This window comes from Sapajus apella, unplaced genomic scaffold (genome assembly GCF_009761245.1).
Source record: "Sapajus apella isolate SASKATOON/1434 unplaced genomic scaffold, GSC_monkey_1.0 scaffold3, whole genome shotgun sequence".
Taxonomy (NCBI): Eukaryota; Metazoa; Chordata; class Mammalia; order Primates; family Cebidae; genus Sapajus; species Sapajus apella.
Window position 1 is genome coordinate 57,775,554 of NW_022436943.1, and position 12,479 is coordinate 57,788,032.

General features: G+C 44.8%; 1 protein-coding gene and 1 long non-coding RNA gene across 2 annotated transcripts in view; one reads left to right on the forward strand and one right to left on the reverse strand.

Moving 5' to 3' along the window:
* The window catches only part of ZFAT (zinc finger and AT-hook domain containing), a 220,908-nt gene extending 215,490 nt beyond the window's left edge, over positions 1-5,418 (reverse strand). Inside the window, exon 1 of the mRNA XM_032254175.1 lies at positions 5,081-5,418. Coding sequence (XP_032110066.1) covers positions 5,081-5,099 — 19 coding nt within the window. The 5' untranslated portion in view covers positions 5,100-5,418. The remainder of the gene's footprint in view (positions 1-5,080) is intronic.
* Positions 5,419-5,423: 5 nt separating this feature from the next.
* On the forward strand, positions 5,424-7,987 carry LOC116534089. The gene is made up of 2 exons (XR_004261587.1): positions 5,424-5,583; positions 6,918-7,987. It is a non-coding gene; the product is annotated as an uncharacterized LOC116534089 (long non-coding RNA).
* Positions 7,988-12,479: the final 4,492 nt, after the last annotated feature.

Below are 12,479 nucleotides of genomic sequence, written 5' to 3' on the forward strand. Positions count from 1 at the left end.
CGGTTTAAAAGAACCCAAAAGATTTGAAACCAGTATATTGAAAGAGATGACTGAACCATGTTCACTGTAGTGCTATTCACAATAGCCAAGTATTGAATCAACCTCAGTGGCCAACAACACATGAATGAGTTTTTTAATGTGGGGCATATACACAATGGAATATTATTCAGCTGCAAAAAAGAAATGTTGTCATTTGTGACAACATGGATGAAACTGGAGAATATTATTCAGCTGCAAAAAAAAGTTGTCATTTGTGACAACATGGATGATATTGGAGAACACTGCATTAAGTGATATACGCCAGCACGGAAGGACAAACACTGCATGTTTCCTTATATGTGAACTATAAAACAATGGAGCTCAAAAAAGCAGAGAGTAGAATGGTGGGTATCAGAGCTTGAAAATGTAGGAAAAAATGATGATCAAAGGGTATAAAGCCTCAATTAGACAAGAGGAATAGTTTTCTTTGAGACATATTGTACAGCATGGTGAATATAGTCATAATGTACATTTTAAACTTGCCAAGAGTAAATTTCAAATGTTGACTTACCACAAAATGATACTATTTGAGGTAATAGATAGGCTAATCAGCTTGATTTAATTATTCCACATTGTACTCATAAATCATAACATCACATTACGCCCCATAAAGAAAAAAACTATAATTTGTCAAGTTGCAGGTTTTTTTAATTTAAAAAAAGAAAACTATGTTACCCAATTTTAAATCCCTGTTTTTCTACTAATATGCCAAGCATTATCTTTACAAGCAGACTCAATTATCTATGTATTTTGTACTCCTTGAAACAAAAGGAAGCAACTTCAAACCTGTAGCAGGTGTTTAAAATGTCTATTTTGCTTTGCTCTGCTTTCTTTTTTCTCTTTTAAAAAAATAACTCGGCTGGGCCCAGTGGCTCACATCTGTAATCCCAGCACTTTGGGAGGCCAAGGAAGGCAGAATTCCTGAGGTCAGGAGTTCAAAACCAGCCTGACCAACATGGTGAAACCCCATCTCTGCTAAAAAGACAAAATAAGCTGGGCGTGGTGGCACATGCCTGTAATCCCAGCTACTTGGGAGGGTGAGGCAGGAGAATCACTTGAGCCCGGAAGGCAGAGGCTTCAGTGAGCCAAGATTGCACCATTGCACTCCAGCCTGGGCAACAAGAGTGAAACTCCATGCAATAAATTAATTTTTTTTAATGACTTATTTAAAAAAAAAAATTTACTCGGCCTGGCACGGTGACTCAAGCCTGTAATCCTAGCACTTTGGGAGGCTGAGGCAGGCAGACTGCTTGGGCTGAGTTCAAGACCAACCTAGTCAACCTGGTGAAACCCCATCTCTACAAAAAATACAAAAATTAGCCGGGTGTGGTGGCGCACCCCTGCAGTCCCAGCTATTCTGGAGGCTGATGTGGGAGGATGACCTGAACCTGGGAGGTTCTGCCTTTCCATCCACAAATGCTTTCAAGAAGTGAGTGGATGGCAATGCGCACTGGGAAGACTGGTTCTAGGAAGCAAAAAACAAATCTCATTTCCTGAATGCCATCAGTAGCCATCTGTGACAGGGCTGTGTCTCCTTTGCCAATGAAGGGACTGGGGTTCCAAGGGCTCTGTGACCTCCCTTAGGTCAGGAATCTGGTGAGAAGCAGATCTCTGGGCCCAGAGCACATGCTCTTTCCACCCTCCTAAGTGTTCCAGCCCTTAAAGTTGATGCCTGCCCTTGAGAAATTGCAAAGACAGTGAAAGTTTAACAGGGTAAACAGCTGAGAAGAAAGGGAAAACTTAACTCGAGGCTAAATCTCTTCTACATAATTAAATCAGTCCAACTTGGTGCAGAGTTTTTCAGAGGCTGCATGCTTGAAACTATCTATAAAAAGAAATGCAATTAAGGAGACTTTTTAATATATCTGATTCTTGACTGCCCTTGCTCTAGGCAAGACCTTAATTCTACTTAAGGATAGCTATCTTTGAAAAGTTATGTAAATTGCAAGGTAGGGGGAGAAAAGAAAACAGGAACCCTTTCACCAGAGGCAAATGAGAAGCCCACTGAGAAGGGAGCACAGTGGTAACGGAGCTCCAGCTCACACAATGGCCATCTCAGCTCATTTGCCACCTACAGCTGTGCCCTGTAGACTACATGCAACTCCACCTCATTTTCATTCATTGTATTCCCTTTCCTAAACTAACCAAAACAGGAAACTCTTTTCAGAAATTAGCTGACCATAAGTTGACAGTAACACGTTGTAAAATATGATCTTTTCTCATTTGGTACAGCTGGAAATTGAAGAAAACTTCAACATGTGTCCAGGGTTCTTTTTTTAAAACTCTTAGGTAAATTCCAGAATTGGAGAAGTGGGCAACTGGGCAACTCATTCTCCCTCTACAAGCAACGACATGGGAGGAGAAAGGCACCAATCGAGAAGACATCATTTCATGTTTTTCAAAATGGAGTCACACATGTCAAACTCTAACAAAATGGAGCCAGAGGACAAAAAGAAAGGGCCCTCGTGAAAGTATGCCAATGACAGGAACTATGCCAGGAATTCCTTGGAGCCACAGTATTCCAGATAAGCCTGTTGTTTGCACAGGACACTTACCTGGTGTGCCTGTCTCCAATGGACTAATGCGAACTCCTGCAATAAGCCTCTGTCACCAATGGTTTTTGTTTCAAAACTGCTTACTTCCCTTTTTGGTCTTTAAAAAAAAGCTGCCATTTGCTCCAACTTCTTTGGAGGTACCTATGATTCAGCATAGCACACGTATCTAAATTGTAATCCCCTATTATTCCCAAACTACAGTTTCAGTATTCCATATCTGAAATGCTTGGGACCAGAAGTGTTTAGAATTCTGGATTTTTTTGGATTTTGAAATATTTGCATATACACAGTGAGATAACCTGAGGATGGAACCCAAGTCTAAACATGAAATTCATTTATGTTTGATGCACACGTTATACACAGTCTGAAGGTAACTTTACAATATTTTTAATTTTGATCATGAAACAAAGTTAGCATACAATGAACCATCAGAAAGCAAAGGTATCGCTATCCCAACCACGCATACAGGCAATCTGTGGTTGTCTGGCATTGCCATCATTCCTGACTCTGAATTTATATGCTACCAATAAGACAATAACTTTCTTACACTTATTCACACATAAGTCCTTACCAGTAAAAAATATGACACACCACTGATACAGCGAAAAACAAGGTGTTCAAGGTACCTAAGCAGCACAGCAGCATCAACAGAACACCTGCATCTGCTGCTAAACAACAAAACAACAGACAATGGCTGGCTTTCAGTCCACTGTTCAGCCTGCATTTCTGAGGGTTAACAGCATCGTCTTTACAGTTGTGCAGCTGCATTTGAAAAAAAAAAATAGAGATGGGGGTTTCACTGTACTGCCAAGGCTGGTCTTGAACTCCTGGACTCAAGCGACCCTCCCACCTCAGACTCCCAGAGTGCTGGAATTACGGGCGTGAGCTACTGCGCCCAGCTATGCAACTGCATTTCTACTGAGAACCTTCACAGGTCAGATATAAGATTTTCCACTGTGGCCTCATGTCAGTGCTCAATGTTTCAGATTTTGGAGCATTTCAGATTTCAGATATCTGGATTTGGGATGCTCAACCTGTATTTGGAGAGTAGGTCTCTCTGGTGCTTATTTTAGGCAAACATAAGATAGCTTGCCTGAATTAGCTGGGCACCACAGCTAATCAGAGCACCTGTAGTCACAGCTACTTGGGAGGCTGAGGCGGGATGATTACTTGAGCTCGGGAAGCAGAGGTTGCAGTGAGCCAAAACTGCACCACTGCACTCCGGCCTGGGTGACAGAGCAAGACTCCATCTCAAAAAATTTAAGGAATTTAAATTCTAAAACAGCACGCTTGGTAGAGCTCAGCTCTCCTGACCCACTAGTCGGCTCTGGGCCCACTCTGTCACTCCAGGACACATTATCCTACATCTAACACAGCAGCAGGTGGAGGCAGGACTGCGACTGGCACTGCTCTTTACCCCATGTGCAGAGGGCTCCTTGCAAAGCTGTTATTTAAACTAAAGTCAGAAAAGGTGCCCCTGGGGTTAGAGGTAGTGACCTTCCTTCAGCATGAAGACACAGACTACAGATGTTTCAAAAGATGAAATGGTAGGCTCAGAAGATAAAAATGGAGAGAGGCAGCTGTGCAGGGTAAGTCCCAGTGACATGACATTTCCATCTCCAAAAGGTCACTTGGGCTCCAGCAAAAAAAAAAAAAAAAAACAATAATACAGATTGATTGATGGGCTGGCGTGATCACTTAGCACGTTCGTTCTTTCATTCACTAAGTACATACTGCACAGTTACATGAGCCAAGCCCTATTCTAAGAGGATGGAGGTATAAGTCAGGTGAGCCGCAGGAGTTTGAATTTTAGCCCAAGTTGGAGGAAGTTAATTTTTAAAGCCCCAGTTCTGCCATTTTTAAACTGTATAAAGTTGACCTCTCTTAACTTCTGTTCCGCTTAATAAATGACCTACAAATTAGAGTTCTCAAGACAGCTGAGCAGCAAAACATGTGAAGTCAGTGCCCAAATGTGGAAGCTTGTGGTAATTACAGGTGAAGGACCCCAAGCTCAAGGTTAAATGACTTGCACTGGGTGTCAAGTAGATCTGTCACTCTTATAGGTCCAGCCGACGGCCGGGAAGCCTGCAGGAAGCACGCATTTCGCCGAGGAGGAATCTGAGGCCGGGGAAGAAGGAAGCCCCGCCAAGGTCGACTCAAAAAGCTGGCACCGCCGGGATTCGAACCTCGCGCACACTGAGCTTCGTCGCTGGCGCGCGCCCCGACGCCACCCGTTACCGTGGAAACAGCTGGGCGCGTGCTTTCCCACTCGCTCCTTCCTTGTTTTTTTTTTTTGCGGCAGGATACCCCAGCGACTGAACGTGAGCCGCAGGACGCAGCTACGTTCGCTCTCCTCCCCAGACCCGGATCCCTCCGCGGCCAGCGGCCGGCGCGCTGCTTCCCGACTCGACGCTCGAAACGGCTTCCCGCACGCTGCGCCCCACCCCCACCCACCCAGCCTCACCCCAACCCCCAGCCCGGCTCACCTGCCGCCCGCGTCTCCATGGCAACGCCCCCACCGCGGAGGAAAAAAAAGCTTCGGTCTCTTCTGGGCCCCCTCCCGTGCCGACCGAGAAGCCGGGGCGCCCCACTGACGCTTCGCTCTTTATTTTTATTTTTTTAAGAAAAGAGCCGGCGAGGTTATGGCGAATCTGCGGCATCCAACATGGCGGATGGAGTCTTCGCCCTCCTCCCCACGGGGCGCAGACGCCTGCGTAGCGGACGTCCGCCTCGGGTGACCCCCCCCCACCCCTCAACTCCGCCGGCGCCCATCGCAGTCCGGCAGGGCCAGGCTAACGCGCATGCTCGCAGCCGGAGGCCGTGCTTTTTATCCCGCTGCGCGGATTCGGCCGCTCAGCGTTTAGAGCCACGCCCAGGGAGGGGCCCTCGGGAGGGCCGGAGCACGGATCTCGGGATCGGGAGTCTGCGGTGATGTCGAGCCTTTGCCAGCGCCACCCTAGACCAGCGGCTTGTGCAAGGAGGGTTCTGGGTGCGCTCCTCGTCCCAGCTCTGCCTCTCACAACCCCAAGTTTGGGGCAGCGAATTAACTTTTATTGGTCTCAGTTTACTGATTTGTCCATGGGCTGCTCACAGCCTGCATCCTGCTCAAAGCTGCAGCGTTTCCCGAAGTGCTGGGACCACCCGGCTGGGTTTTAGGGAGTACAGAGAGCACTGAGCGCCCTAAGATCAGACGAGACAAGGCGACTTCCTCCTCTTTCTTCTCTTTGTCCCGCAGCAAGTCTGCGCTGGGCGTGCGCCCCTCCAACACTCGCTCATTCATTTCCCTGCTTTTGGCGCAGCCTGGGACAGGCAGCTGGGTCTGGTGGAAATTTAAGGACCTTGTTTTTGGTTTTGATGTTAAGGTGTTTAGCTTCAACACTGTAGTCCTCGGCTCAAATGACATCTTCCAGCCCCTAGCCCTCTCCCTCCTGAGACCCATCTAAAGTAACGCTCCTAAGACACTTCATAGTTTCTGCGTACCGTAGCATCCATTCCTGCCTGACATTATCTCCCTCCCTTACCTCTGTCGATCTTGATCACCGCTTAAGCCTCAGAAACAACTGGGCCTGACAGTTATTTCATGAGTAGTGAGTTGATATGGCTATGTTCTAAGGTCATTTTCTGTTTATGACGTTTTTCACTTATAGTAGTCATAAAGTTTTTTAATTGTTTACATTTTCAAAAATTAGTCAACTTAAAATGGTGTATGTCATGCAGAGACATTCCCCCCACCCCCCCAAAAAAATGTAAAAGCAGACCTCAAGAGGCTGAAGTTTGGGAAACTGATTTGGTTTCCTGGTTCCTCTGAAATGCTAGTCTTTGTTCTTCTTTTCCTGGAATAACCCTTTTTGGTTGCTGCTCAACATGACATTCTCAGGCAGCCCTGAAGCTCACACTTCGTGTTCCCACAGCTGTGGTAGAACTGGCCTAGCTCCGTTCCCCGTTTCTCTGTTTGCACAGCCTCCTTCCTCACTAGACTGAGCTTCCTGAGCAGCCCTTACAGGTCCTTTTCATTTAGTCTTCCCAGTGCCTACTGCATAGTAATATTTACTGAATGAACATTCTTTCTGGGGGTCACTTATTTTTTAGGAGGAAAACTCCCTTGGGCATTGACCTTCAGGATGACTCATCTGATTTCTCAGGAGCCTTCCTGTCTGCTCCTTAACCCTGTTCTTGGGAAATACAGAACCATGAAAAGACCCCAGAGTTGTCCAGTCCGTTAAATATATGCTCACAGATATAGCCTCCTCCCTCCTCTGCCTTCATTTCATCCTCGAAATCTGGAAGATTAAGTTGGGCGATATGATTATTGTTCTTTTCCAGATGAGAAAAAGGAATGTTCAGAGTGGTCAAATGGCTTCCTGAAATCACACAGCAAGCTAGTGAAGAGCCAGCCGTGGACCTCGTCTCTCCATGCCCAGTCTTCCTCCCACCACCACATCTGGAATGTACCCAAACTGCCCCCCTGGCCTCCGGGAGAGCCTCCAAGAGAGTCAGATCCAAGAGTGCCAGCAAGCTGCTGCACAGCCACCACATCCTCCACCATAAGAGAGATGGCGAGGTGGAGCTCATCAGAATCTTAATTTGGAAATGAACTACTCAAAAAGCTGCATTGATGAGCTTTTCCTTTTAGAATTATAAATATTTACAATAATCATTATTTTGCTGTGAATCGATTTCTGTCAGGCAATTAGAGTTGTCCTGGTCTGCTGACAGTATTGGTTTTGTGCCGGTTTGCCTTTCTAGCAGCAGCATTTAAATGGTATTTATTGATTAGCAGATGGATTGCTCCTAGGTGTTGTGACCAAACAAATTTTGGAAATGAAGCAATTTAAAATTTTTCTCAAAACCCAATTACCTCAGAATACAGAAGACAAATTAAAAGAAGAAACTGTGTACTGTGGATGATGGTTCTGGGTTAATTATTTGGAAAGCTATGATTTTCTCTACTATTCCCATGGCATTTTCTGCCTCCCACCCATTCATCATTCAGAGAAGAGTTACTGAGCACCTATTATTACTGGAAACTGTCCTGGCCATAGGCAGATGGAAATGACAATGAGATGGCTCCTTTCTGTGGGGAATCCAGGTTTGTAAATGGGGAGATGAGTCCACAGCTGGCTCTTCCATGGCCTTATGTGATTCGTAAATTTTCAATCAGCAAACATCTTTATTCTTTCTCTTTGCCAGTAGTATTTCAAAATGCCTTCAATTAATGAAGACACATTTGTGGAATTGGATGTAAATCACCCAGAAGTATATAATTAATGGCAACCTGCTTCAGTGATGGTTCCTAGAGGAGAGTGGCTTTCCAGCTGCCCGCTGGTGGCAGTCGGCCTCTTGAAGCTCGAATTCGAATGAATTGTGTTGATAAATTTATTGACATGAAATGGCGCTTGGTTATATAAGAAATATAATTAATTTGCACAACTGAATATATTTGTGTCAACAATTTTGTAATTATATCCAATATCTTTATGAGAAATAAACACTTACATGAAAACAATAGTTTAGGGACATAATTTCATAAGATGCTTTCTTGAAAGCAGGTTCTGATAAAGGATACATAGAGGCGATCTCAAAATAATGGGTCTTGGCTGGGCGTGGTGATTCATGCCTGTAATCCTAACATTTTGGGAGGCCAAGGCTGAAGGATTGCTTGAGCCCAGGGGCTCAAGTCTGCAATAACCTATGATCATGCCACTGCACTCCTCCAACCTGGGCAGCAACAAAGTAGGACCCTGTTTCTAAAATTTAAAAAAAAAAAAATATATATATATATATGTATGTATGTATATACACACACACACCCACACACATATATTAATGGACCTTAAGGCATCCAACAATGATAAAATCAGAGTTGAGAATAATCAGTTTGGGTTAAGAGTTAAAAATCTAAATAGGCACTTTGTAAAAATAATCCACTTAAAAATCATATAAAAGAGAAGGACATAGTAATACTAGAATTAGATGAGCAATCTCACTATGAACATAACTACAACCTTAAGAAACAGCATCATTTCCACCTGTCTTTTCAGTGGCCCCGGAGTGCCATCACATCCCCAGTCTGCCTGTGCATTCCTGCGTGTACTGTCAGTACCCAAATATTAATCTCCGTAGTGGTTTTCATTAGCAGTGGCCGGGGCTCCTGCAAAGAAACTGATTCCATGTGTGGGATTAAGGGAACATCAGAATGGCCTGAAACATCTTGCTATTCTCAGAAAACCAGGTTCCTTCCAAAAATTCTGGGTTAATGCTGAAAGGACAAAGGAGCAGGCAATGACAATTTGCATATCACAACAACTGTAGATCTATGTTTGTTGATCTACAAGTTGACTCTATGAAAAGCTGTGAGGCTTTACTGATAAAATTGTATGTACAAAATACACATATAACTGTAATTACAAAACTAGCTACAATTCAAAGAAAGGGTAAAATAGGATATTTTAGTAAATAGAGACTTTTAATAAATATGAGATCCTATTTCTTACTTGAAGTTCTCTATGTCTGTTTATGAAATGGTATATTTGTATAAGTTCGAGGGGCAGATAAGTTTACTAACAGAAAGTCAAAGACTTCCAGACTAGGAACCGTGCCAAAACCAGGAAGGGCAGGTCAGGACCAGTGGTCTCATAAATAACCAGGTAAAAGGGGGGCTCAATAATTTATGTTTCAAGTTAATGGATTAGCCAGATGTCCTAAGGGAGAAGCTGATAGATTAAACTGCTATATGGCCCTGCTAATTTTAATGAAATGCTAATGATGCATAATGAAGGTTATTGTAAACTGTGGCAGAACATCATGTACCCGAGACTTCATGCACGTGGGAGTGAAGATTGCAAGAACTTGTTGTAAGTCCTGTTAACGTAACAGTTGAAATGGTCTGAGGGACCCCCAACCAGCCAATGCCCGCTGCCACCAAGAATCCACCAGTCAAGGCCCATGGCAGCCATTCAGTGCACCTGGGAAGGAGATCATCTTTCTCTCTGCCATCCAATAAGTGCAATCCTGAAAAAATTTAAAATATGTATTGTAGAGATGACAAAGAAATTGGTCAAGTCAATAACACCTTTTTTTTTGGACACAGAGTCTTGCCTCTGTCACCCAGGCTGGAGTGCAGTGGTGGCAAGATCTCGGCTCACTGCAACCTTCACCTCCAGGGTTCAGACCTCCTGCCTCAGACTCCCAAGTAGCTGGGATTACAAGCACTTGCCACCACCCCCAGCGAATTTTTGTGTTTTTAGTAGAGATGGGGTTTGACCGTGTTGGCCAGGCTGGTCTCGAACTCTTGACATCAAGGGATCTGCCGCCTTGGCCTCCCAGAGTACTGGGACTACAGGCGTGAGCCACACACCCAGGCTAATAACAACTGTTTTTACAAAATTAAGGTATGTGTGCAGTAAAAACTTTTGTGTTAAATTTTAAAGTGTTTGAAGCATTTTGAAATTACAGTCAACAGTTACATTGAAACAAGATTAACTGTGTAAATGTTTAGACAAAATTTATTTTGAAAGTTTTAATTTATCAGTTGTATTTAAATAGTTTAGGGATAAAGGTGACTATGTAACAAATTTTCTTTAAATCAACTATGAGTGGGAGTAACAGACCCATGGTAAAAAAGGGACAGGGAGTGGAATTTGGATCCCAGCAAAGTAAAGGAAAACCAGGAGAGCTACCAGAGCCCAGCACGGTTGGGGTGTACAGCTGGGACCCACTAAACAGTTGTTGAAGAAAGGGAGAAGGGTTGGAGGCAGGGAAAGATGGAGTGAGGGATTGAGGAAAAGGAACAATACGTAAATAAGCATTTATTTGTAGTTGTAGTGTAAACAGCACTGCTTTGGATGTTCAGAAGAGAGAAAAAGTATTTCAAATAAAGCATGGCATCTGGTATCAGTACGAGAGGGCTGGTTAAATGGATGGTTCAGCCATACGTGGAAATACAACGTGGTGGTTTGAAAGAATGAGAGTGGCACATGTGGAGACCCAGGGTGTGCTCTGCAATGCATCCTGGAGCAAAAAGAGCCAGGTGCAGGACAGCATCTGGAGCACAGGACACTGTCACTTGTGAACATGATTATACACGCATACAGAAGCTGAAAATGTGGAAAGATACTGGCCATAGGGCGGACAGCTTTGGAAACTGTCTGGGCCAGGAGATCTGGCTCACAGGGATACTGACTTCCCTGAACATTCTTTTGAAATATTGAGATGTTTTACCATAGGCGTATACTGCCTTTTCAGGGACGAAAGGGGAGGATTTGGAAGCCCAATCTCTGGTCCTACTTTTATTACTCAGTAGCTTTGACTTTGGACAAGTAACTTATCTGCAAGGTGCTTCCTTTCTCTGGGAAGTGGAGGTGTTGAGTCCCACATCAGGGGTTGGTGGAAGGGAAATGAGACAGGAGCTCAAAAAGTGCAGTTGAGTGGCGTGGGTGGGGGTGAATCGGGTTCTCAGCCCCTTTGGGGACCGCAGAAGTTCAGCAGCAGCAGCAGCAGCAACAGTGACAGCCAACACATGGGGTGGTGTTTGACTTAAGGGCTCCCACCAGTCAGCCGCAGAACTCGAAAAAGTCACCTCAAAGTCTCTGGATTTCAGTTCTTTTATCTGCAAAAGAGCAGCGGTGGGAGAGTGGAAATTATACTAGATGGTTCACTTCAGCTAAAAACGGACCAGAAAACATGATTTTAATATTGGTTGGAAATGATTCAGTGCAATAACAGAGGCATAAAAAAAAGCCCCCAGGGGAGTTTACGGTACAGAGCCATCACTTCCAGCTGCAAATGTGCAGAGGAGAAGAGGACATTGCGGAAAGGAGAAACTCGTGGTCTCTTTACCTAAGTCACCCACACCTTGATGCCAGGCACCTGTTCACTTTTTCAGCTGTTTTTGTAAAGTCCAACAGAAAGGAGAGGTACCTGGACAGTCTGTAAAACGGTGGCCCCCAAGGAACTATGCCTCCTTGTAATCAAATCCTAGTGTAATCCTCTCTGACACTGACTTTGGGATTGGCCGTATGACTTGCTTTCGCCATGGGACACAAACACAGCACAAGCACACACTTGATAAGCACTTGCACACTGGGTCTTTGGACACCGCCTCTGGAAGCCAGCCTCCATGCTTCCAGGAAGCTCAAACCAAACTACCAGATGACAAGAGGACATGGAGAGGAAACCCAGAGGACAGGAGTCCTCATGGGCATCCAAGTCTTAGCTGTTCCCCAGCCAATGCAGCCACATGGGCGACCTCGGCAACCCTGTATTATGCAAAAGAATTACCCAGCTGAAGCCAGTCTACCCACAGGATTGCAAAACATGGTAACCTGTTGTTGATTTAAGCCACTAAGCATGGGAGTAGTTTGTTGGGCAGCAATAGGTAACTTTGTCTTGTGGGAAGCTAGGATTTCCATTTCAGGTAGGGTTATGAGAGTTGCTGAGTCCATTTGTAAGAAGGACGCAATCTTAAGCTTGCTTCCCCAGTATTTCAGTTTCAGGGAGTCCATTTGGGGGAAGCTAGGATTTCCGTTTCAGGGAGGGTTTCGAGAGTTGCTGACTCCTTTTGGGGGAAGGATGTAGTCTTAAGCTTGCTTCCCCAGAAGCAAAAGGGGAATGAGATAAACAGACCTTTGGTTGTTTGGCTTCAAGCTGTCTTTTAACCAAAGAAACTTTACTGAAGAAAAAAGGAGAAACTTGGCTGAGATCTGAAGTGTGATGAGAATATGGATCAGGGAAGACAGGCCAGGAGGCCCCTCTGAAAGTAGGAAGCCACAGAAGCAGCAGTGCCAAGGAGGACAACCCAGGGTGGCCCTGGCTGCAAGAGGACACCTTGCTGAAAGCACCGCAGGTGGCAGTAAGCAGACATTTTCCAGAAGAATCCTGAAGGCA